The following is a 26165-nucleotide window of genomic DNA, read 5'->3' on the forward strand; positions in this document are numbered from 1 at the left end:
AGGGAGGAATGATCACCATGATAAAATAAGGGAAATCAGAGCTCGTTCGAAAAGATAAACGTGTTCATTATTTTCGCACGCTACTGGAGATTGGAATAATAGAGAATTGTGAAGGTGGTTCAATGAACCCTCTGCCAGGCACTTAAATGTTATTTACAGAGTATCCATGTAGAAAGTAGATTAATAGCAATTTTTTCAGTTTCCCTGGTAATAACAACAAACATTTCAAAATTCACACAGCCATGGCATATATTTAACAAAGACATACATTTTACCCTTCAAAATATTTTCAATACATATTATGTACAAATAATTACACTTTAAAAAAATTTCACATTTCCGCTTTACAAATAAATATCTTACACATGTCTGTAGACAGGGTTCTATTCCTAATTCGTCTGACACTTGTTATAGAATAGCATGTATGCAGATGTTTGAAGAACTTCTGTCAGTGACGTTTCCATAACTTCTGTGTCTGATATGCAGTACCAACTGTAACAAAAAAGTTACTGGTTTTAGAGCTATTTTCATAAAATATACTTCCATACATAAAACATTTACATAGGAAATAAAAAAATATCTTTAAAATTTCCATGTTCATAGGATGGCTAGACTTAAAATTATTGGTCAAAGTGAAATAAAATCACAATTGTGGCCATACAAAGGTACTTACTTGCTAACAGAAAGTGGAAGTATTACCACTGCAAGTCCAAAGCACGAAGTAATACCATAGGTGAGTTCCTAAATTTTGAAAAGTTTAAAATTACTGATGAACACGCACAATGTAAGTCCAGTGTTGTTGTCACTCTCAGTTTTGTAATCCCAAGGGGCGTACTGATGGATGATGCCATAATATCAATAGTATGCCTGATTACACCTTTGTTCAGTGGGTGAGCAGCAGAGCATTTTTGGATGGCTGGACACATGAGTCAGTCCGATGGACACTTAAGACCAAGTGGCCACAGTGCCATTCTCATTTCTGTTTGACAGCTAATGTGCTTATCTCCACAGACAACTGAAGTACTGATGACAACCCTGCAATACACTGATTATATCTGGATATTCTTTGGACTGAACATGTTATTTGTTCATGAGGAATGGACCCTGCTTAGAATCTGGGTGTATTGATGTCTGCCGACTGCTAATAAATGGTTCAAATGGCTCTGAGCACTATGGGACTTAACATCTGACGTCATCAGTCCCCTAGAACTTAGAACTACTCAAACCTAACTAACCTAAGGACATCACACACATCCATGCCCGAGGCAGGATTCGAACCTGTGACCATAGCGGTCGCGCGGTTCCTGACTGAAGCGCCTAGAACCACTCGGCCACACCGGCCGGCTACTGCTAATACTCTTGAGGAATGTGATATCATTTCTGCCAACTAAACAAGTTTTTGACATGCTTACACAAACTATGGAGATTTATACAGTATGTGAATTTCCAGTTTTCCTGCCCTTAAGGACACATGAGACTTAAAAGCTTTGGAGAGCAGAGCACTGCAATGGCTGACTGCAGACAGTATTTGTTACTATACAGTTGCAACTCTGGACCTTGAAGGTCAAATGCCAACTAATTTAAATCAAACTGTAATTGTTTTCCATATAATGTTAGTCTACTAATACTGTGTATATGCTACATCAGTACATTCATTGGTGGCCTGGCAAAGTATGATACTGGTATGAATAGTACAAGTAAATGTTTGTAACAATAATATTGTGAACTGCAATTTATTGGTCTTATAACATTTATAATCTAAATTACTTGACATATTCTACATGCAGGGTGAGCTCATTGCTTGGCAGACCTATGGAACAGCTAAATAACATTAGGTTTTTTTTTGACAGTCCTTCAAAAGTGTCTGAAGGTGAATTATCTAGGTTTGGAATAGGACCAAATCCATATCGAAATTTGATTGTCTCCGCATTTAATGTTCCCCCAGTCTTAGTTTAGTTTTGTTCTAGTGGTTCTAGAGGCACCATTTATCAATTTAATCCTCTGCTCCTTGTTATGAGGAGATGACTCCACCCATGAAAGAGGATTGCTGTTAATGCCATAACATTTTCATTTTCTAAGCACACTGCTGTACAAAACTTAAGGACAAAAGTAAATTTCACATTTTGTGTCACTGCCATGTAACAGAGCATCATAAAACTTGAACAACACACAATAAGAACTGCTATCATCTAGCACAGAAGGTAAGTGAAACAAATCCACAATGAGGCGCACAGAAATGACACTTTTATTCAAAGACAATAATTACACTGAAGTCACACTGATTGATGATGGTCCCCTGGACATTACAAAATTTGCAATGTAGTTCTCAATAGGGTGTGTTTGATCACCACAGACAGCAGTGCAAGCTGTGTAATGAATGTGCCCCCATGTTGGTCTGGAAGTTGGTAAGCAGTTCTTGTGGTAAGACATTCAACTCCTCCACCAATGTGGTTGACAACTTCTGAATGGTTGTTTGTGTATATGGATCTGCTGCAATATGTCTTTCCAATATATCTCACACGTGTTCGATGGGACTTAGGTCAGAGGGTGGGCAGGTCAGTACATTTGCTGAATACCCAAGAGCCCCTCCACTTGTATTGTTCATAGGGGTAAGTACACCCATGTACGTTATACCTCCCCACATTATAACTGGACCACAAAAACAATCATGTTCTACAATTTTCTTGGGTCCATCACATGTTCCCACCTCACACCGTATGAGGGACCACCAAAACAACAATATTCAACAATGTTCTTGGGTACCTTACACTGTATGAGGGTATGTCCAGAATTACTATACAGACCGAATATGCTCCCATTCAAGAACATCCCGCACCCCACTCCTTGTTGGCCCAATCCCAATGCACTTAGCACCATCACAAATCTTTGAACATGGTACACTCACTGGTCAACATCACTGTTGCACTGTACTCCTTGCCCACATGCATCTTTTCAGGGGTGCATTTGGTCCTGTGCTCATTTTTATGGATGATAAGATGAAACTGTATTGAACAGTGAAGGTGGAAGAGCTCTGTCTTACATTGTCAATAATTACATATATTTTGTAAGAAGTGACAACTTTATAGCTTGATCCATACAGCATCTCTGTACAAAGTTATAAAGCTGTCAAATCTCTCAAAAAATACATAATTGTTCACAATATAAGACAGTAAGAAAATTATGACCATAAAGAAGTCCAGTATATAAATATGTTATAAAACATAATGCAAGTAAACCTGAATCAATTTAATAAGCTGTCAAAATACAACCAACTATAAAATTTTATGGAAAACACATTTGTTCATTATATGACAACAAGAAAATAGCAACCCGACACATATGCAGTCCATACATACATTATGAACAACTTAATGTTGCACTAGAAAATGCCCACAATACTGAAATACGCTTATAGTATAAGGGGCGTTCAAAAAGAAATGAGCTGGAGGCATAATTACAGAACCAGTACCTGTGTGTTAGAAGTATTGACCCTGGCTGTTGAGACACTTGTTCCATTGTGACACAAGGCAGTGAATGGCTGTCTCACAAAATGCCCGGGGCTTCGATGTTAACCAGTTCCGGCACATACAGCTGGACGCCATCATCCGAGGTGAATCATTTGCCCCTCAGAGCCTTTTTAAGGGGACCAAAAGTAATCACAGGGAGAGAGGTCTGGACCGTATGGAGGGTGGCCAAGAACCTCCCATTTGAATTTCTACAGGAGTGCTGTGACTATGTGGGTCATTTGAGGCTTTACATTGCCATGGAGCAGAATGACCCCACAGGTGAGACTGCCAGGTCACTTTGATTTGATCGCTTGGCAAAGGGAGGTCAAGGTTTGCGAGTAATGCTGGGCATTCACTGTTGTCCCATGCTGCAGGAAGTAAATCAGAAGGGTGCCATCTTGGTCAAAGAAGAACGTCAGCATAATGATTCACCTCGGACGACGACGTCCAGCGGTACGTGTAGAACTGGTTAACATCGCAGCCCCTGGAATTTTATGAGACAGTCATTCATTGCCTTTTGTCACAGTGGGATAAGTGTCTCAACAGCCAGAGCCAGTACTTCTAACATATAGGTATCGGTTTCTGAAATTATGCCTCCAGCTCGTTTCTTTTTGAATGCCCCTTATACAAAAGAACAATAACATTTAAGCAGTTAACGGAAAATAACTATTCATTAAAAAGTCCAGTTACAAAACTTTGGAGGTTTTTCAAATATACTTCTTGAGTATAATAGTTTTAGGGGCAGGGGTCTCTGGTGGTGTGTTATGAGTAATAATGTCATTACTGTTTATTTGGCTTGTTATCCCAATTACTTTTGTATTTGTGAAAATACCTCCACAACAGTAAAAAAGGCCTGTAATATGCAATCACAAAAATGTACAACACAAAACACAGAGTAAAGGAAACACCCTCAGACAGTTTCAAAAGTACTGTGTATAACAGAAACCTATTTACACTACTGTGTATCACTATTAACATACAACCACTGCTCAAAAAACAAACCTGAGAGAGAACAGAGCAGTATGAAATGGAAGCTTGATGATGACAGTGAAGATCCTTTAATATTATCAACAGCAAAGTACCGTGATGAAATGGAACCAGTACAGGGGTTGAGCAAAAATATGGAAACACCATGAGTAACGCTCACTTGAACACAAATACAAAGGCTAGGAAAACCTGCAGGTGGTGCTGTTGTAATAGACCATGAACAGCATCTGTGTAATTTCAACAAGTTGCAAATGCCAGTCATGATCAGAACAGTATTCTATTTAATTATGATAGTATTATGTCAGAGCTAAATGAATTCCAATACAAGCAAATTGTTGGTGCTCTTATGATGGGAGGTTCCTTGACCAAGTTAGTCGAAGTGTTTTGTGTTTCAAGAGGCACTCTATTGAAAATTTATACAGCATATGGGGAAAGCACGAAAACATCACCTGCGAAGTCACAATGTTGATGAAAGTGTGCGGTAAGTGATCACGATAGACGGCCACTGAAGAGGACTATGACAAAAAATAAGAGAACTACGCTGCAAATGTCACTGCAAAACTGAATGTCACACTCATGAACCCTGCCAACACTACAACAGCACGAGGGGAATGCATATGCTGGGAACTGCAGGGTGAAATATAATTCCAAAATCACACTTCAGTGATGCAAATGCTTGTAAAAGGAAAACATGGTGGCAAAACCACAAAACAAGACCATAGTGCAATGGACTAAAGTAATTTGGTCAGGTGAGACTTGTTGCACACTGTTTCCAACTTCTGGCTGAATTAACGTCTTGTGCATGCTGTCCCAAGCCTATGATGCAGACTTCTTGCTGCCAAGAATGAAACATGATGGGGTTTTGGTGATGATTTTGGCAGCCATATGGTGGTATTCGATGGATCCCATTGTTACTCTGCAACTTGTCGCTACTTTGCCAGAAGAATGGTATAAGATTCCCTTGAGAACCATACAGGATCTGTAATTATCCATTACAAAATGAGTGGAAGCTGTTTTGAATGCCAACAATTTTCCTACACCTATTAGGCAAGGTAATGTGCTGTGTTTTTGGCGCCCCATTTTTTCCCTCTCCCAGTGTTTTTCCAAACACAAACAAACCATGAACCATTTACATGTGCACTGCTATACAGTATTTTCAGTGCAACGCAGATACAACAATAAATGGGTGTAAGGAATCAAATAAAACACAATTATCTATGACAAACCACTGGAGACCATGTCCCATATATCATAATATTTATAAAATATTTCTGAGCAATGCCTGAATTTTTTTCCTTGGAGAGCAGGTTCACCTCGTATGATGCATAAGAGAAAAATACAAGACATTAAAAAAAATACACTATGTGATCAAAAGTATCTGAACGCCCCAAAAACATACTTTTTCATATTAGGTGCATTGTGCTGCCACCTGCTGCCAGATACGCTGTATCAGTGACCTCAGTAGTCACTAGACATCGTGAGAGAGCAGAATGGGGCACTCTCCGGAACTCAAGGACTTCGAACATGGATGTCACTTGTGTCATACGCCTATATACGCCTATATACGCCTCCTAAACATCACTAGGTCCACTGTTTCCAATGTGATTGTGAAGTGGATATGTGAAGGGACACATACAGCACAAAAGCGTATAGGCTGACCTCATCTGTTGACTGACAGATACCGTCGACAGATGAAGAGGGTCATAATGTGTAATAGGCAGATATCTATCCAGACCGTCACACAGGAATTCAAAACTGCATCAGGATCCACTGCAAGTACTATGACTATTAGGTGGGAGGTGAGAAAACTTGGATTTCATGGTTGAGCGGCTGCTTATAAGCCACACATGACGCCAGTAATGCCAAATGGCGTCTTGCTTGGTGTAAGAAGAGTAAACACTGGATGATTGAACAGTGGAAAAATGTTGTGTGAAGTGATAAATCATGGTACACAATGTGGCTATCCGATGGCAGGGTGTGGGTATGGCAAGTAGCCAGTGAACATCATCTGCCAGCATGTGTAGTGCCAACAGTAAAATTTGGAGGCGGTGGTGTTATGGTGTGGTTGTGTTTTTCATGAAGGCAGCTTGCACCCCTTTTTGTTTTGCATGGCACTATTACAGCACAGGCCTGTGGTGGAGTGGTTACACGACACAACATCCCTGTAATGGACTGGCCTGCACAGAGTCCTGACTTGAAGCCTATAAAACACCTTTGGGATGTTTCGGAACGTTGACTTTGTGCCAGGTCTCACCCACCGACATTGATACATCTTCTCAGCGCAGCACTCCATGAAGAATAGGCTCTCATTCTCCAAGAAATCTTCCAGCACCTGACTGAATGTATGCCTGCGAGAATGGAAGCTGGCATCAAGGCTAAGGGTGGGCCAATACCAACCTGAATTCCAGCATTACTGATGGAGGGTGCCACAAACTAATAAGTCATTTTCAGCCAAGTGTTAAGATACTTTTGATAACATAGTGTACATGTGAAGGAGTAACAATCTATAAGGTAGTGAGAGAAATATATCTAAAAACAAAAGCGCTGGCAGGTCGATACATACACAAACAAACACAAACATACACACAAAATTCAAGCTTTCGCAACCAACGGTTGCTTCTTCAGGAAAGAGGGAAGGAGAGGGAAAGACGAAAGGATGTGGGTTTTAAGGGAGAGGGTAAGGAGTCATTCCAATCCTGGGAGCGGAAAGACTTACCTTAAGGGGAAAAAAGGACAGGTATACACTCGCGCACACACGCACATATCCATCCGCACATACACAGACACAAGCAGACCAAGAGGAGTGAGAGAAATTATACACATATTAACATTCTATTTTGTATTGTGAATAAGAAGGGTCATACTTCGTGAACACAGACAGATTTAAATTGATGTTTTTGAGTTCATATTACAATATTTCACATGACCACAACTTTTATTAATTTGATGAAACTCTAAGGATACTATTGCAGTTTTACTGAGAAAGGTTACCTGTTTGGATGTGCTGCAGATCTCCGGCAGGTCACAAAATGACCATGCTCCGCATTCCCCTTGTGTACTATTACAGCAGACAGTCTGTACAAATGTTTGAACCTATTCAGTCCCCAAAAGAAATAAATATTAGTAAAAAACCACTGTATTTAAAAAGTAATTACAACACGATTTAATAATAATCTCTACAAAAAAAGTTAAAAATGAAATTTAAAATGACAGCAAATCGTTTGAAATAGTGTCTTACAAAGTGTAACATGAGAAAATGGAAATATTTAAATGCTCTGCTGGCAATCTGACAGTTACTCTGAACTATGATGACACTTTTGAGAAGCCTTTACCATGCCATAATAATGGGGCAGTTGGAGGTGCTGCAATAGTGTTTCAAATGGTAGCAGTGTGAATTTGCCAAAAATGATATTTCAGAGCCATTATCAGCTAGGACATCACGTAGAGTCCTACCAGCACATGCTGCACAATTTTGGTGAAATTTGCTCAGTCTTGCAAAACAGGACGTCAGACAGAGTCCATTTCCACAGTCATGATGACATAAACAATCATAATTTTCATTATTGTTCACGATTCAAAAGCATCCATATCATAGCACCAGGTTTATAAAATGAGGTGTACCCTGTCTTGCTGGCTTCATCAGCACATACTGTTAAACCTACAGAAGCTATTACAATGACACCAATACAGGCCTGACATGTTACTATGTTTCAAAAATTCCTTGCAATATCACACACATAACATCACAGTCATGTGGTTTCCGCAGGATAGAGCCATGTAAAATACTGCTTGAATACTGATAGCCATTCTAAGATTAAAGTTCCCGCCACATTAAGAAACAGAATTCCCTGAGACAGTGTAATGAAAAATTAGATTTAACAGTGTGAGTACCAGTCACAAAACATGAGAATCAACAAATACTGGCACTGAAGAACATAAGATTTCATTTCCAGACAGTCTAGAATGTGCATTATTTAAAGTAATGCTAATATCCCAAGTTCAGTATTCATGAAGTCTTTATCACAAAATATGTTCAGTGAACTGAACAAAACACTTAACAACATCTCAATGCCTTTGCCTGTGGTGTAACACAATATAGTGTGTAACAAAGCAACTACAATATGTAATAATGTATACATGTATCCTCCACTACTCTTCTTCTTACATACATTTGATAATAATAGAAATAACTAAAGGCTTCACCATAATTTAAAGAAAAGAATTTCGTGCCACCCATAAGACAATATGAAATAAACTATTTTGTTTGTACTCTGGTAACAGCTGAGGCAGCACTTGAAAGAACACCAGACAGTTGGCCAACTGAACATTAGGAATGGCAGGTCACACAGATGAACACTCACCAAAAATGTTCATATTTGCTCTGATGTAACACAGTTCTTTTGATGCACTATTATTTTTTGGACACTGCTCTGTCCACTACAGCGTGTGAGTGGCAACAGGTTATTCTGCAAATATTACACACAGTAACATGTACAAGTAGACAGTGACTTTGAATATGTGTACACGTAGCATTTCCAACTGTGACAACTATTACAGTGATGTTAGGAACCCGTTCTCAAGTCGTTATGCTGTCTCAATACAGTGTGTGGGTGATTTTGCCATACGGCTTGGTGTTTGCGAGATTTCTTATGTTTGTGTGTGGATAGTTTAACCACACAGATGGCCGAATGGACGTGTGATGGAAGTACTGAATCCTGATCCTTTATTTCAATCATTATGTACAGACAAGCACGAGTATAGTTTAGACTCATCATTGAAAGATCCACCTGGCAGTGCAAAATTCATTAGTACAAGTGCAAGTTTCACTGTGTCATTTTTCCATGTTGCAACTGTGTTAAACTGGCAAGTGCTTGAGATAGAGTTCAAGAAATGGCTAACATAAGTCAAGTTATCTTTGTAGTGAGTACTTAAATTGTGACTTGAATTATATTTAACGTAACTGATGGAAATATCACACAAGGCATGGAAGGGAAGACATTCGCCTGATACCTCAGTCTTTCATGTGCTCTCGTCTTAAACAATAGCTGCCAAACACAGCTATCAATCCTTTGCTACTGTAACTATTGTTTAATAGAGGAAAAAGCACCTCCCTCTTACATTTGTAGGTTAATGCAGTTCTGTTGCTTTTATTAGTGACTAGTCAATCCTACTTCCCAGGCGGCCTCAATATGATTTGGATAATTGCAGTGTTTACCTATGAGAGCAGATTATCAGGGCTATTCCTGAGTGCCTTTTCAACAATATGGTGAAATATTGGGGTTTGTAGTGCTCGCGGCATTTCACAGAGGTAAATGAGGAGTGGTACCTTTGTACTCTCACCATAAGGTCATATGCATGGATGCTTGTGCATGCGTATGGGCACATCGCTAAAAGTACGTAATGTACAAGAGCAACAGTTTAATTTTCTACAAAAATAATGAAAGAAAATCATTTTGTGATACAAATCATTTTATTGTTTTGCAAAAATAATCACATTTAAAATGTACACAGTTTTTCATGTGTTTGAACCAAACACTTTCCCCACTCTATTGTTGGTATGTAAGAAAATGGATTTGGAAGGATTCAACCACCTCCACTTCTGTAATGGCTCTATTCAAACCTCTGTCTACTTTGACTACTGCCATCCCTACCACACTACCAAGTCTCTCCTATACAGTCTGATCACCACTGGATGGTGTGTCTGTAGTAACAGGCAAGTCTTTGCCCAGTATGCTGAAGAGAGCTTTCACAGACAGGCCTTACTCTCAAAACTATTCTCTCAAAACAAGTCTACTATGTCCACATGTAACCTCAATCCCCTAACCATCTCCAGAAACCAGCAACAATGGAACACCCCCTCATCACCCATCATTATCCTGAAATGGAATACCTTAACCATATTCTCTGCCTATGCTTCAACTACACTGCCTGACAAAAAAAGTGAAGTACTGGAAAACCTGGTCGGATGTCAATGTAACTTCATACTAACCACTTCATTAGCAGATTTGTAAATGATTGAGCTGCAATTATCTCTATCAGGTAGAATGGCCACCAGAGTGCATTAGTGTTGTTCGTGTTTACACTATTACCAGGTTCAATAGGATATATAAGGGGTGTGAACAGCATCAGGTGTTGAGTGATCACAGCAAAGGCCATGGGAGTGATGCATACTAGTGAGAGACAGCATTTCCAGTACCTGACAGTTTGAATAGGTACCTCACAGTGGGTCTCCATTTGGCCGGAACATCAAATTGTGCAATATTCAGATTCGTTGGGCATTAGGGTGTGACAGAGGCCCAATGTTGGGTTGCATAGGAACGTGAGGGAAAACATACTGATCATCAATGTTTCAGTCAATCACCACAAGGAAAGATCACCAAGCCCATCATAATTCTTTGACGTCTACGTCTGCCATCCGAAATCATGTAATAGATTCCCTGCAACATTTTGTATGACTTTCCACCATTCGTCAGACACTAGCAGCAGCCAGGCTAAGGACTTATCATCCCACGCACTGGCTGCTGTCAGACCACAACACAATGACTGCATTTGGAGTGGTGCCACGAGAAGGAAGTATGACCTCTGATAAATGGCATACCATTGTGCTAAGCAATGAATCACAGTTCTGCACCATCTCGGACGACCATTGCCGGCGAGTATGGAGGAGACCTATGTAGATGTTTCATTCCTCCAATGTTTCAGAAAGGTACAATGTTACTAGTGGTGACAAGGGCAGAGAATCGGTACAAATGACTTCAGATCATTACTGGTAGTGACTGATGGTACAATATGGGCATCCTGTATCCTCATGTACTACCTCTCAAGTGACTGTATTGTAGTAGCATTTTACATCAGGACAATGCTAGTCCACACTTGGTATATGTCTCTACAAATTGTCTGGATTATGTTGGGATATTCATGTAGCTAGCATGATCCCCAGATCTGCCTCTAATCGAACACATAGCAGACCAGCTCAGACATCAACTTGTTCCAGTGCCTACATCCAGACTATCAGGGACCATTTAAACAGTTGTGGGCCAGCTTAACTCAGGAGAGGATACAATGGTTTAATTACACATTTCCCTATTAAATCAGTGGATGCATCCTGGCCAGAAGGGTCCAATATCATACTTATAAATGGGCTCATTCTGCCCTGTTCTAAGTAAACTTGACTATTTTGTAATTACTGAAATAACATCACATACCTCTTAATCCTTGAAGTTTCATTCTGTTTCCTCCTATCTTTCCAGGCGCTTCACTTTTTTTGTCAAGACCAGAAATGAGGAACATCTAACCCAAACTTCTTTCCACAGCCCCCAAAGTGGGATTCCACAACCCAACCAGTCTGTACAATGCTACACCTACTCCCAACCTCTTGCAAAAAGGATCATATACCTGTGGAAAGCCCAGGTGCAAGACCTCTCAAATACACCCACACACCACATCCTATGCCAGTCCTGCCACAGGCTTATGCTATCCTGTTGGAGACAGTGCTACACGTAAAAACAGTCATATCATACATAGTCTCTGCAGTAATTCCAGATTAGCGTTTTGTGTGGGCATTCCCACCAAACTACCTTGTCAATTGAATGAATGTTTGTAGCAACTCTGTGTCCTAGAGCAAAGCTGACCATGTAGAGGTAGAACATGCTGCTGAGCGTAACAGGCTCAATTTCAATGGCAGCTCCACAGCCTGTGCCATCTGGATGATATCACCCAAACGAAGCTTCTCACACTTTTGAGTTTGCAGACGAAATTTTATTTCTATCAGAGACAGCAAAGGACTAAGCAGTTGAACAGAATGGACAGTGTCTTGAAAGAAGGATATACGATGAATATCAAAAAAAGCAAAATGAGGATAATGGAATGCAGTCATATTAAATCAGGTGATGATGAGGGGATTAGATTAGGAAACAAGACACTTAAGTAGTAGATGAGATTTGCCCTTTGGGTAGCAAAATAATTGGTGTAGAGAGGATATAAAATGCAGTCTGACAATGGCAAAAAAGCATACCTGAAGAAGAGAAATGTAAATGAACATGTGTTGCAACAAATATTTGGAGCTTAAGACTTATCCTGGTCACCTACTTCCATATTGAAATAATGCTGATAGGCAGTCTTCACAAGAGGCACCAGATTGCATTTTTGTGAGGAAAATGTTATTTCACCACAAATGCAACAAAAATTATTCATCTTAATTATGCATTTTTGTGGCATTTTTATGAATTTTACACTACAAAAGTATACTTGAACCAGAAATTCTGCTTTAATTACAGTAGAAACAATATGAAACTCACAGCCACAGCAATAATATCTATGTTCATGACTTACAAATAGCTTAAGAGCATTTGTGTCCTATTATTTGACATGTGTGCTAACTCTGAAAACAAAACTTCTCCCAAACTGAAAGTGTTGACTATAAAAATGAAATGTCACTTTATCTCCGAAGCAAGAGCATTTCTTTTGGTGATTTTTTTAATTCAGCAGACGGAAATGCATAAGAATTAACTATTTTTGCGCTCAAAACATTTTCATTGTTGGCCAGTGTATTCAGAGATGATATGGCTTGCACAGGGTAGAGTAGCAAGGAGAGCTGCATTAATCCAGCCTTTGGACAGAAGACCAAGGAGTTATCAGTTGTACATGAGAAGAAATACCCTATTTCCTTCATGTCTTGGAATGTGAGCAATTGAAATTTTAAAAGTACAGCTTCCAATCACGCACAACATATTTTCCTGCAGCTTGTCCTACAGTAGACTGTTAACATTTCTGTGACACACACAGTGCCTAACAAACATGAAAAGACATGTAGAGATGTTCTTTTAAATTTCTACAGCTCTTCCTTGAATCCAACTTGGTATGAGTCAGACTGACATATAACATTTGAGATTTTTATCAGATCTTTGAAAGTAACCTACTTAATAAATGAATTACATAACTTTAGGATTGTTTTAACTGATTCCGTTTGTTGTCTGCCTTCATTATAAGTATGTTCATGTAGAGTTACAACCTAATTATGAATGTGATATGTAGACATTTGATGATCATGATTAATTCTCACAACTGCTTGGCTATGGTGTAATCAAGCTACAGCAGATATTTTTGCCACTTTAAACATATTACAGCCTACAGCTTCAAGTCATCAAGTGACTAATATGAGGGGCATTTAAAAAGTTCATGCAAAAATAAAAACTACTTACATGTTTAGGGTAATCCTTTTTTATTTTTCGACATAGTCTCCTTTTAGACTTACACCCTTTGTCCAATGCTGTTCAAATTTGTTGATCCCTTCCGAATAATAGGAATTGTCCAAGTCTGCAAAATAGCTATTATTTGCTGCAATCACTTCCACATTTGAATAAAATCTTTATCCCGCCAGCAATTTCTTCAAATTGGGCAACAGATAGTAGCCTGAGGGAGCCAAGTCTGGAGAATAGGGGGGATGTGAAACAATATAGAATCCTATTTCCAATAATTTTGCGATCACAGCTGAAAAGGTGTGTGCTGGTGCACTGTCGTGATGGAAAAGGACTTTTTTAATGTCCAACTGCCAGTGTTTTTCTTGCAGCTCAGTTTTCAAACAGTCCAATGATAATAACGAATAATATGCAACTGTGATAGTTTTACCCTTCTCCAGATAGTCGATGAGGATTACCCCTTGCGAATCCCAAAAGACAGTCGCCATAACCTTTCAGGCCGAAGGAATGGTCTTCACCTTCTTTGGTGCAGATTCTCCATTGGTAACCCATTGTTTAGATTGTTGTTTGGTTTCAGGAGTATAGTAATGTATCCATGTTTCATCAACAGTGACGAAATGATGCTTAAAGTCCTGCAGATTCTTCCTGAACAGCTGCAAACCATCCTTGTGACACTTCACATGATTCCGTTTCTGGTCAAGCGTGAGCAATCGCGGAACTCATCTTGTGGATAGCTTTCTCATGTCCAAATGTTAATGCAAAATATTATGTACCCATTCATTTGAGATGTCCACAGCACTAGCCATCTCACGCACCTTAACTCTTCTGTCATCCATCACCATATTATAGATTTTATCAATGATTTCTGGAGTCGTAACCTCCACAGTGCGTCCAGAACTTTCAGCATCACTTGTGCCCATATGACCACTCCGAAAATTTTGAAACCACATATAAACTGTTCTAATTGAAGGTGCGAGTCACTGTAATGTTTATCCATCTTCTCTTTAGTCTCCTGAGACGTTTTACCTTTCATAAAGTAGTGTTTAATCACCACACAAAATTCTTTTTCACCCATTTTTTGACAATCACTCGATTTCCTTGATTCACATGAATGCTATACACAAAGAAATAGACCAATATGGCTGAAACTTGGTGTGCGTTCTTTGCAAAGATGCTACTAACTAAAAACGACCTCAATATTCACTAGTAGTGCCATCTCTCGGACTTTACAAGGACTTTTCAAACGCCCCTCATAATTGCCTTTTAAAATGAAGTAGGTCATAACCTACTATGTACACACGTCTTCCCATAATAAGTTTTACTTGTGTATTGCGCTGACTCATTTCACCATGTCACAAAGTACCAACACAACGGTAAAACATTCATTAACAGGTCTTTTGTTTCCTCTGATTAGAAATACGAAGAAACAGTATGAAGCAAAACACATCCACAGGGTTCCAATGTGTGGATGTGATCCTTAATAATAAATCCATTCCAGAGGAACCAAATCAGTTTAACGGGATTCACCAGACAAGTGTGCATTAAATTAATAAGTGGCACCTTACATCTATCTCAAGACAGAGACTTATTTACTTGTACTTGAAAAAAAATATACAGTTTTTCCAGTATTCACAGTAACAAACACAGCAGTATACGAAAGCATCCTTCCCCTTCAAATCTTCTGCCAGAAGGAAGAGCCAGTGGCTCTGAAAGCTTGTAAAAGTTAAATCCTTTTGTGTGTGTGTGTGTGTGTGTTACCTTGCCGCTGCTTTATTTACCTGTTTACACTGTAATATCCATATACGATTTGGAGCAACAAATGACAGGACACAACTAACAGCTCCCCTTTCAGATATTTCAGTTGAACAAGCACTCCACTGGGCACATGGAATGTACTCCCAGTAAAATGGACTCTCTCCATTTTCTAGAACACATATGAGAGAACATTTCCACTGAAGTTTCCTTAATGACGTATTTTGATAGCAGCATTAAATGACCACTGAAATCTTTATACTTGACATTACTAATATTCTTTTATGCTGGAAGATCACCCTACACATTTCTCAAATTCTGTTTTTAAGCAACTGAATGTGATGGCTTGAATAGAGTTTTGTCGGACAGACTGATACACATTATGAGGTAAGGAGTTTGTGCGTCAAATCCTGTTCTGCTACATAATGAATTGTCACAGCAGCTAAAGATGTTTGTGATGTTTAAGTAAAGTAGAGGGGTCAAATATCGACACACCTCCTGTGCGTAATGTGTCTGCTCCTAAAGAGTGGGCATACGAGGAAAGATGTACCCACAGTGCGCAGATGCCAGGAGAATGCTGATTACTTACTGGGAGTCTGGTATGCACTCCATGGACCCAGAAGACGTGCACAGATTATGGAGTCTCTTAGGAGAAAAGCAAATGATGTTTTCTGAATTGTAATGTAAGAAGGCCTTTGTTGGTTGGCTTAAAAGAGGGGGAGGTGTGGGGGGGGGGGGGGGGGGGGGACCAAACTGGGAGGTTATCAGTCCCTTGTTTCTGGTAAAATAATTACACAAGAGAAGATTGATGCAAATGAAAATACGTGTTCAGTCATCATTTGATGGTTTGGTATAAGTTGTTAGTTGGATAGCTTTAGCAGTTTACTGCAGCAGAGGAGACACTTTGGAGAAGTCTGCAGCGGTGCGACACAGCATAGATGATCCACAACATTCCAAACAGTGACTAGGATTAGATACAAGCCTGATTCATCGTAAAAGAAGTAATCCTTTACCACAACATGTGACGTTTGGTGCAGGATGCAAGTGAAATATTACTGGGTGATACCAAACTAGACTAAACCAACTAATACAACCAAAATCCAAATGGATATATTTTATTTTTTTGCCACAGCTTATACCTACTAGCTGTTAGCAGACTGACAGATGTATAAAAGCTGAAAGAAACATAAGCTTGCACCACAAGGTTCTGAAATATAAGTTTATGTTAGCTTTTGCAGATGTCTAAGCCAGATGCCACCTAGCAATTAAATAGTATTTTTTTTTTAAATATGTAGCTATGCTGTGTTGTAGCTTCATTTTGCATTTATTTTCTTTACAAATACTGTTACTGTGACAAAATGGGTTTTACTTCAAAAACTGCTGAAAATCAGTACAAAATGTTCCTGCTTCCTTAACCATTTTGCACCATTCCTGTCATTTAAGTTTGATTACAGCCATTTTCAATTTTTTTTTGGAGTCTGAATAACATTACCATTATGCTTAGGACTGTAAAATGCTCTACTTTTGTACTGTGCTTCATGCTTTCATTCTTTGGTTTAGGGTCAAATCTGCAGTACTTTTTCTATTTTTTCCTAGTTTTTGACACTAATTGAGCTTCATAATATGAAACGTTACAACTTATTCCAGACACATGGTCTATTCTACACAGTTTACAGCAAGTAACACAGAGTTTGTCTTGTATGGCCTTATCATACGCCCATAGTTTTTCCTCTGCACTTTTCATTCTTCAGCTTCAGAAAAATAAACCAACATTCTGAATATCTGACATTTCATTTTATCCACCTATGTCATAGTTGTTTCTTAGATACTGCAAGAGTACAGTTATTCAGTGTGACACTAATAATGTTACACTAAGTTCTTAATGTGAATCATGATATGCTCATTATTTTAAGGAATGCTAAAGAAGTTATCACATACCTGTCAATTACAACAGGTGCTTTTCTGCCAGAACCTTCACTTCCCATAATAGAAGTAAGATCATTCTTTTTCTGTAAAAGTAAACAAAAGATAGAACTTTCAGTCCACTAAATTACTTGTATAAATTTTATTTTATGGGTAAGCACACTTATAAATGAGAAAATTGCAATGTCATGATGTAACCAGCAAAAGATACAGAATATGTATCTAACACAAAGCTGGATCAGACATACAAATAATTAGAAACTGAGTGAGACTGAGGAACCATACACACAGTATATCATTATTAATGAACTGTGGTTTATACCAGCTCAATGTTAAGAAGTGTCTTAAAATCAAACTTTAGTCTGAAATGGGATGAATGTCCAATCTGTGCAGAGAAAATGTATATGCTGTAAATATACATGGAGTAAAATGTCACATAACTAATGGAAGTGTTGGGCAGTAGAGTAAAGGGAGGTTGTCAAATTAAAAAAATTCTACAGTAAGCCATAAACTGTACAATGCCTTGGAATGAAAACGATGAACTATAGTTAAGAGCAGTGTGCAATAAATAATAACTGCGCATTCTCACATATGAATACTTTGACTACTTGAGCTTAAGTAAATGTTCCAGTCTGCAGGCTACTTTTTAAATTTTATTTATTTACTTTTGTTTGGATGGAGTCATCAACATGTTGCCTCTTGCAAAGGTCATACTATGGCTCTTAGTGTTACAAGAAATAATTATGACAATCAATAATAATTTAGTACACTCTTTAGGAGTATTAGTACTGAAAGGATCACGAATTTACTAAACATCATATGTTGTATACGCAACATATTAAAAAATAGATGTGTAGGTTTTTACTATTTGAAGCTTTAAAATTCATGGATTGAATAACACTGCTTTTTAGTTTTGTTAAAAGATCTTTTAGCTTTGATTTTAACAGTCAATGTTCATAGACTTCAGTTTTCCTATTAGTCTTTGTAACCTTTTTTTCCCATTTTACTGCCAATATAGTTGCATTTAAGAAGCTTGAAGTTATTCTTATTAAGTTTTCTCCATTTTCTGAAGTCATTACAGATGAATGAATGGATATTTCCCACAAATAGATAAATTGAAACTTTACCTCACACTTGTCCAGTTTAACTAGTGTGTGTCTCTGAAGATTTCTTTTTATTTGCTCTTCCTTTTTCTCCCTCCTGAGCCTGCTTGATGGGTTGTTGAGAGTTAATACTAGTCTTTAATCAATTGTAGTAAGGGAAATAGAGATCCACATGCTTGAGTAAGCCTAACAGCAGAAATTTCACGAGTTGCTGATTATGAGTGTTTCATCTTAATACACATTCATCTCCTCAGTGGGTTGGAATGAGGTCATGTTAATGGTGTTTCCTAGCATCCTAATGATCTAGGTAGTTAAGCCAAAGTCCCTAGTTTCTTTGACACAAAATGTTCTGTGACCTTAAGAGTGATAGCAGTTTTACAGTGTCAATCAATTCTCAACCTGAGAAGCCTGCTGGTTCACCAAATCCATATCCAAGCTATGCTTGCTGAACCCCATAAGATATATGTATTTTACCACCACTCAGAGGACATATACCTTTACAGGATGCTATCGGCATTGTGAGCATCAATCTTTCTTCCTTCCTAGTAATTTTTTGGTTACAAAGACATGCTGACAACCAAGTTCTACAAGTAAGCCATACCAGACACAGCTAAATAATAACATCTAATTCTACCTTAAATGAACCAGCCATAATCAATGTTTGCAGCCAACCAATAACTCTCAAAGCCTTGTTTCCAGAAATGCTGATAACTGCAGCAGTAACAACAATTTAAAAAAAAAGATAACCAAATAATGTCTAGTTACACTCACATTACTCCCAACCTTTTTATGTTTTCTTAGAAGGTTGTTCAATGGCAGAATAATGATTCATATTTCTGCAGTATTTTAACAATCTCTCAGTTTAGCTCCTGCATGTGATACTCAATAGAGACTGCCATCTCTAACGCCATAGTCAAGGACCTTGCCAAGGTCTTTGATGTATAGTAATAACACATCATAACAGTAACTGCACGGCTGAAAAATACTAACACGAATTCTTTATAGATGAATGAAAAAACTGGTAGAAGCTGACCTCGGGGAAGATCAGTTTGGATTCCGTAGAAATGTTAGAACATGTGAGGCAATACTGACCCTACGACTTATCTTAGAAGCAAGATTAAGGAAAGGCAAACCTACATTTCTGGCATTTGTAGACTTAGAGAAAGCTTTTGGCAATGTTGACTAGAATATTCTCTTTCAAATTCTGAAGGTGGCAGGGGTAAAATACAGGGATCGAAAGGCTATTTACAATTCGTACAGAAACCAGATGGCAGTTGTAAGAGTCGAGGGACATGAAAGGGAAGCAGCGGTTGGAAAGGGAGTGAGACAGGGTTGTAGCTTCTCCCCGATGCTATTCAATCTGTATATTGAGCAAGCAGTAAAAGAAACAAAAGAAACGTTCAGAATAGGAATTAAAATCCATGGAAAAGAAATAAAAACTTTAAGGTTCGCCGATGACATTGTAATTCTGTCAGAGACAGCAAAGGACCTGGAAGAGCAGTTCAACGGAATGGGCAGTATCTTGAAAGGAGGATAAAAGATGAACACCAACAAAAGCAAAACATGGGTAATGGAATGTAGTCAAATTAAATCAGGTGATGCTGATGGAATTAGATTAGGAAATGAGACAAAGTAGTAAATGAGTTTTGCTATTTGGGGAGCAAAATAACTGATGATGGTCGAAGTAGAGTGGATATAAAATGTAGACTGGCAATGGCAAGGAAAGCGTTTCTGAAGAAGAAAAATTTGTTAACATCGAGTAAAGATTTAAGTGTCAGGAAGTCAGTTTTGAAAGTATTTATATGGAGTGTGGCCATGTACGGAAGTGAAACGTGGATGAAAAAAAGTTCGGACAAGAAGAGAATACACTCCTGGAAATGGAAAAAAGAACACATTGACACCGGTGTGTCAGACCCACCATACTTGCTCCGGACACTGCGAGAGGGCTGTACAAGCAATGATCACACGCACGGCACAGCGGACACACCAGGAACTGCGGTGTTGGCCGTTGAATGGCGCTAGCTGCGCAGCATTTGTGCACCGCCGCTGTCAGTGTCAGCCGGTTTGCCGTGGCATACGGAGCTCCATCGCAGTCTTTAACACTGGTAGCATGCCGCGACAGCGTGGACGTGAACCGTATGTGCAGTTGACGGACTTTGAGCGAGGGCGTATAGTGGGCATGCGGGAGGCCGGGTGGACGTACCGCCGAATTGCTCAACACGTGGGGCGTGAGGTCTCCACAGTACATCGATGTTGTCGCCAGTGGTCGGCGGAAGGTGCACGTGCCCGTCGACCTGGGACCGGACCGCAGCGACGCACGGATGCACACCAAGACCATAGGATCCAACGCAGTGCTGTAGGGGACCGCACCGCCACTTCCCAGCAAATTAGGGACACTGTTGCTCCTGGGGTATCGGCGAGGACCATTAGCAACCGTCTCCATGAAGCAGGGCTACAGTCCCGCTCACCGTTAGACCGTCTCCCGCTCACGCCCCAACATCGTGCAGCCCGCCTCCAGTGGTGTCGCGACAGGTGTGAATGGAGGGACGAATGGAGACGTGTCGTCTTCAGCGATGAGAGTCGCTTCTGCCTTGGTGCCAATGATAGTCGTATGCGTGTTTGGCGCCGTGCAGGTTAGCGCCACAATCAGGACTGCATACGACCGAGGCACACAGGGCCAACACCCGGCATCATGGTGTGGGGAGTGATCTCCTACACTGGCCGTACACCTCTGGTGATCGTCGAGGGGACACTGAATAGTGCACGGTACATCCAAACCGTCATCGAACCCATCGTTCTACCATTCCTAGACCGGCAAGGGAACTTGCTGTTCCAACAGGACAATGCACGTCCGCATGTATCCCGTGCCACCCAACGTGCTCTAGAAGGTGTAAGTCAACTACCCTGGCCAGCAAGATCTCCGGATCTGTCCCCCATTGAGCATGTTTGGGACAGGATGAAGCGTCGTCTCACGCGGTCTGCACGTCCAGCATGAACGCTGGTCCAACTGTGACGCCAGGTGGAAATGGCATGGCAAGCCGTTCAACAGGACTACATCCAGCATCTCTATGATCGTCTCCTTGGGAGAATAGCAGCCTGCATTGCTGCGAAAGGTGGATATACACTGTACTAGTGCCGACATTGTGCATGCTCTGTTGCCTGTGTCTATGTGCCTGTGGTTCTGTCAGTGTGATCATGTGATGCAGCTGACCCCAGGAATGTGTCAATGAAGTTTCCCCTTCCTGTGACAATGAATTTACGGTGTTCTTATTTCAATTTCCAGGAGTGTAGAAGCTTTTGAAATGTGGTGCTACAGAAGAATGCTGGAGATTAGAAGGGTAGACCACACAACTAATGAGGAGGTATTGAATAGAATTGGGGAGAAGACAAATTTGTGGCACAACTTGACTAGAAGAAGGGATCGGTTGGCAGGACATGTTCTGACACATCAAGGGTTCACTAATTTAGTATAGAGGCCGCATGGAGGGTCAAAATCGTAGAGGGAGACCAAGAGATGAATACACTAAACAGATTCAGAAGGATGTAGGTTGCAGTAGGTACTGGGAGATGAAGAAGCTTGCACATGATAGAGTAGCATGGAGAACTGCATCAAACCAGTCTCTGGACTGAAGACCACAACAACAACAAACTACATAAATGGTGCAGAAATCTAACAAAGGATATGTGAATTACGACAAGTACTATGAATGATTTAATAGAGAATAGACACGCACCACAAAATTCTATATATCTATATCCAACTAGTGAAGAAGACATTATGAGAATCATATACAACGATATTGCAGTGCCTCTGTTATTCTGATTACAATGCAAAGTTCCTTGGCATTGTAGTGACTACTCACAATAAGCGGGAAATTCGGGTTCGAGTCCCAATCAAGCACAAATTTTCATTGTCATCATTCCATTTTATACCTTATGGTTGTCCTTATTTGAACATGCGAATTCATGTAATCATAAACAAGTTGAAAAACCCAAGGACCCAGGGCATCTATGGTATCTCAAATAAGAGTATTAAACTTTCAACCAAGTAGATCAATACCTCCTTGACCCTTAACGATTAATGAGGCAATCACAGAAGCACTGTATCCAGATAGTTTAAAAAATGCTAGGGTGCTACCACTTTGCAAACGAGGTGACATTACAGAATCTGGAAACTACAGACCTGTTAGTATTATACCAGTAACATCTAAAATCTTTGAAGCTTTTGACCCAGTTAATCAGAACATTCTCCCTGAAAAACTAAAGTTCTATGGGGTGAAAGGCATTCGGTCTTATAAAATCCTACTTAATGAACAGAATACCAAAAGATGGTGTAATAACTTCAAGTTGAACAAATATATTTCAAGGAAGACGCAATACATGAAAGTCACAGATCAAGCAAACAGAGTAAGATGTGTATACACTTTAACAGTCAAATGATAGCCGAGTCCAATGGCTGGCAGACAGCGCCGCATGTGGAGGACGCACGTCCCAAATGTCTCCGTAACTCTACGATGTAAAATACAGTGTCAGGGAAGCTAAAATGTAACACAGCTTCACAATACTTGCTTGCTGGTTTGATACAACAATCCAAGAATGTGACCCACCATTAAACAAATTAGGTGTTCTTCATCTATAATTTTGGCTGGTCTGTCTTCTTCCAAGTACATTCTCTACAATGAGTGATAAACATCAGTACTACTTCATGATCTCTTAAGGTGAGTTTACACCCGTGAGTTTTTTTCAGGCTTTGGTGAAATCCTTGGAAAACTACATTAAACTCAGTTGATGACCACTTGCAGAATTTGTTTCTCTGGACTACAAAACCCTTAGTTCAAGCTTAATCTTTACAGTCAATATAGACTATTGATGCAAATGTGTGTTTATTTCTGAACATGCAGCACTGTAGTGATACATCAAAAGGAAGCGGGAAAAGAACAACACATTTCTGTTTATATTTAGTCAAATTACACCAGCACAGGTGTGTGTGTGTGTGTGTGTGTGTGTGTGTGTGTGTGTGTGTGTGTGTGTGTTTTTTTTTTTTGGGGGGGGGGGGGGTGTAGCACATTTTTGTTCTAGTTTATTTTTGTTTATCTTCGGCCTTCAAATACTAAAAAAGAGTGGTTGGATGTCGGGCAAGATTATTTTGACGTGAGGTGCAATTTCCCACACTGTATGCAGGCTTTGAATGGCAAATGTATGGTTCTGCAATACTCATACAACAGTGGAAGCAGCTATTTCAAGTATAAGCATGATTTCAGTGTTCTTTTATTTGCTCTCATCAACACAAACTATTTATGAATTAAAGCAGCTAGTAAGTGAACAAGGGTGACTTCGGCACATCAAGGACACTACAATCACTTCTCTTAACAAAGGCTTTTTATTCCGTTCAGATTTGCCTTTGTTGTTTTCAAGTTTTTCCTATTTCTAAGTAGCTGTAGACAGTTGTTCTGTTTACCCTATCTCGTCAATCCACAGAATGAATCATCCGCAGAATTAACCAAGGTTTGTTGACCGAAAGATCATTTTGTGACAGTCTTTTGTTGTGCCTATCTGAGACTCAGCATCTCTGCTACATGGTGAGTAGCAACTATCCTTTTCATAGTATTGTTACATTCCAATATGGATTTTCCATTGTTGGATAATACCCAGCCTGACTTCTAATAATTTTCGAGTGTGCAGTCTGATCCCTTCGACATTCTGCCGCTATATTTCAGCCCAGAGATGTCCAGCCATCTTTAGGTGAGTAGACAATTACTGAAGAGCCCAGCTGGGTTCACAGTATTTAAGCCAAATCTCGCACTTGTGCTGGTGTCTTTCGGTGCATGTGTCAGGTGATGACATGGGCGTCACAGCCGAGTCATTTGTGCTGCCCTCGATGGTGATAGGGGAGATGATCTAATCATTGAGTATTGATTGACCCTGCCAATTCCTCTGTGACTGGGTAATTTTAATTATAGGATTCCAATTTTTATCCAGCTGAAAGCTATTGTCACAATCTGTAAATTTATCGGCAAGATGCGTTTCCACTGATTCTTTGATTACTGAATCACAAAAAGTAAATGGAGCAAAATTTTTTTCTATTGTATTCCATTGAGCATCCCACGGAAATAAAGTGTTCTGCTTCTGCTAATTTTAACTGCTGCCGAAGACAGATGTATCTTTGATGTTCTGTACAATGCTCCTGGACAGATCACATCATCTGGCCTATATATATGCAGCACCACACTCATAGGGAACTTTGTAAATGGGCGTTTTTTTCAGTTGTTAAATTGTCTTTAATGGATCCAACCGGAGCCAAGCTCTTCACTGGTGGACGGAAGTTAACCTATCATCTACATAATGCCAGAAGACCATGGACTTTAAAACAGCAGATTCCTTCAGAAAAATATCTTATTTTTCCTAAACAATCTGCCGTTTTAAAGTCCATGGTTTTCTGGCATCATGTAGATGATAATTTTTTCTATGACCTCACAGCACACAAGAACTGCAAAAATTCTTCTGTCATTTAAACTCATTACATGAGAACATTGAGCTTATGATGGAAACTGAAAAAGATGCGTCTTTACCCTTTCTAGAGGTGCTAGTACACTGTATGAATGACGGGTCACTGGGACATTCTGTGTACAGAAAACACACGCACAGGGATCCATATCTCCAGGCATCCAGCTGTCATCATGCCGCACAAACCATCAGGTTTCCTAGTACCTTAATACGATGACTGTTCAATAAAAAAATGATCATTTTTTTGTCATAATTTCTCGCACTAAAATTTAATCTTATGATATTCTGTTAGCTTAATGTGCCACAAGTTTGTCATAGTAGTTTCATTGTTGGGACTCCTGTTTCCCGCCTGTGAGAGGCAGGCAAGATCAGACACGTTCATATCACCTACCGCTGCAATGTAGGTAACACACCAGGAAAAATACACGGCTTTGTAATCCTGCTTTCATCTCAACAAATCTTCAGCTCAGTCCTATACAATGTTACAGGAAGCCTATAGAGAATCTGTTCTTCCCTACAGCATAGCTCGAAGGTGGTTTAAAATGTTTAAAGAGGGGAGACAATCAATTTCAAAGGAAGGTGGACCTGGTGCTCCAGTTACTGCTCTTATGGAAGAAAACATCAACACTGCTGCTGTCACAGGGACAAAGGGTGATGAATTACCTTAAGATCAGTTTCTAAAACACTGAAAATTTCATTGAGTGCCACCCACCTGTTGGTGATAGATAAAATCACACAATTTGTGCACAATGGGTTCCAAGACTGCTGATTCCCAAACAAAAGGGCATTCGTGTGCAGGTCTTCATGCAGTTAAAGTTGATGTTAAGATCCGGAGTCTTTTTCAAATGTAATCACTGCTGATGAAACCCAGTGTGGAAATCTCCATCACCAACCCCAAAAAAGCAAAAGTGGTTGTTTCTAGTCGGAAAGTTATGGTCATCTCATTCTTTGATATTCATGGAATTTTATCAGCATGTTGTATTTGCGCATGAGCACACACAAACACACACACACACACACACACACACACACACACACACCAGTAACTGGACAATACTACAGATATGTCCTGAAAACATTGCTAGTCCATATCAGGTGCAAAAGACCACATTTCCATGAAGCAGCTGGATGCTGCACCACAATAATGTCCGGCTGCATTTTGACAATGTTGTTGGTGAATTTCTTGTAAAAAT

The 26165-nt window shown here is 39.7% G+C and overlaps 1 protein-coding gene across 1 annotated transcript in view; it reads right to left on the minus strand.

Moving 5' to 3' along the window:
* Positions 1-223: 223 nt before the first annotated feature.
* Positions 224-26165, minus strand: part of LOC126279070 (ubiquitin carboxyl-terminal hydrolase 30) — an 85635-nt gene continuing 59693 nt past the window's right edge. The window contains exons 7-9 of the mRNA XM_049979525.1: positions 17381-17451; positions 7485-7586; positions 224-492 (exon numbers count right to left, since the gene is read on the minus strand). Of these exons, the coding sequence (XP_049835482.1) occupies positions 390-492; positions 7485-7586; positions 17381-17451 (276 nt within the window). The 3' untranslated portion in view covers positions 224-389. The remainder of the gene's footprint in view (positions 493-7484; positions 7587-17380; positions 17452-26165) is intronic.

Source organism: Schistocerca gregaria, chromosome 1 (genome assembly GCF_023897955.1).
Source record: "Schistocerca gregaria isolate iqSchGreg1 chromosome 1, iqSchGreg1.2, whole genome shotgun sequence".
Lineage (NCBI taxonomy): Eukaryota > Metazoa > Arthropoda > Insecta > Orthoptera > Acrididae > Schistocerca > Schistocerca gregaria.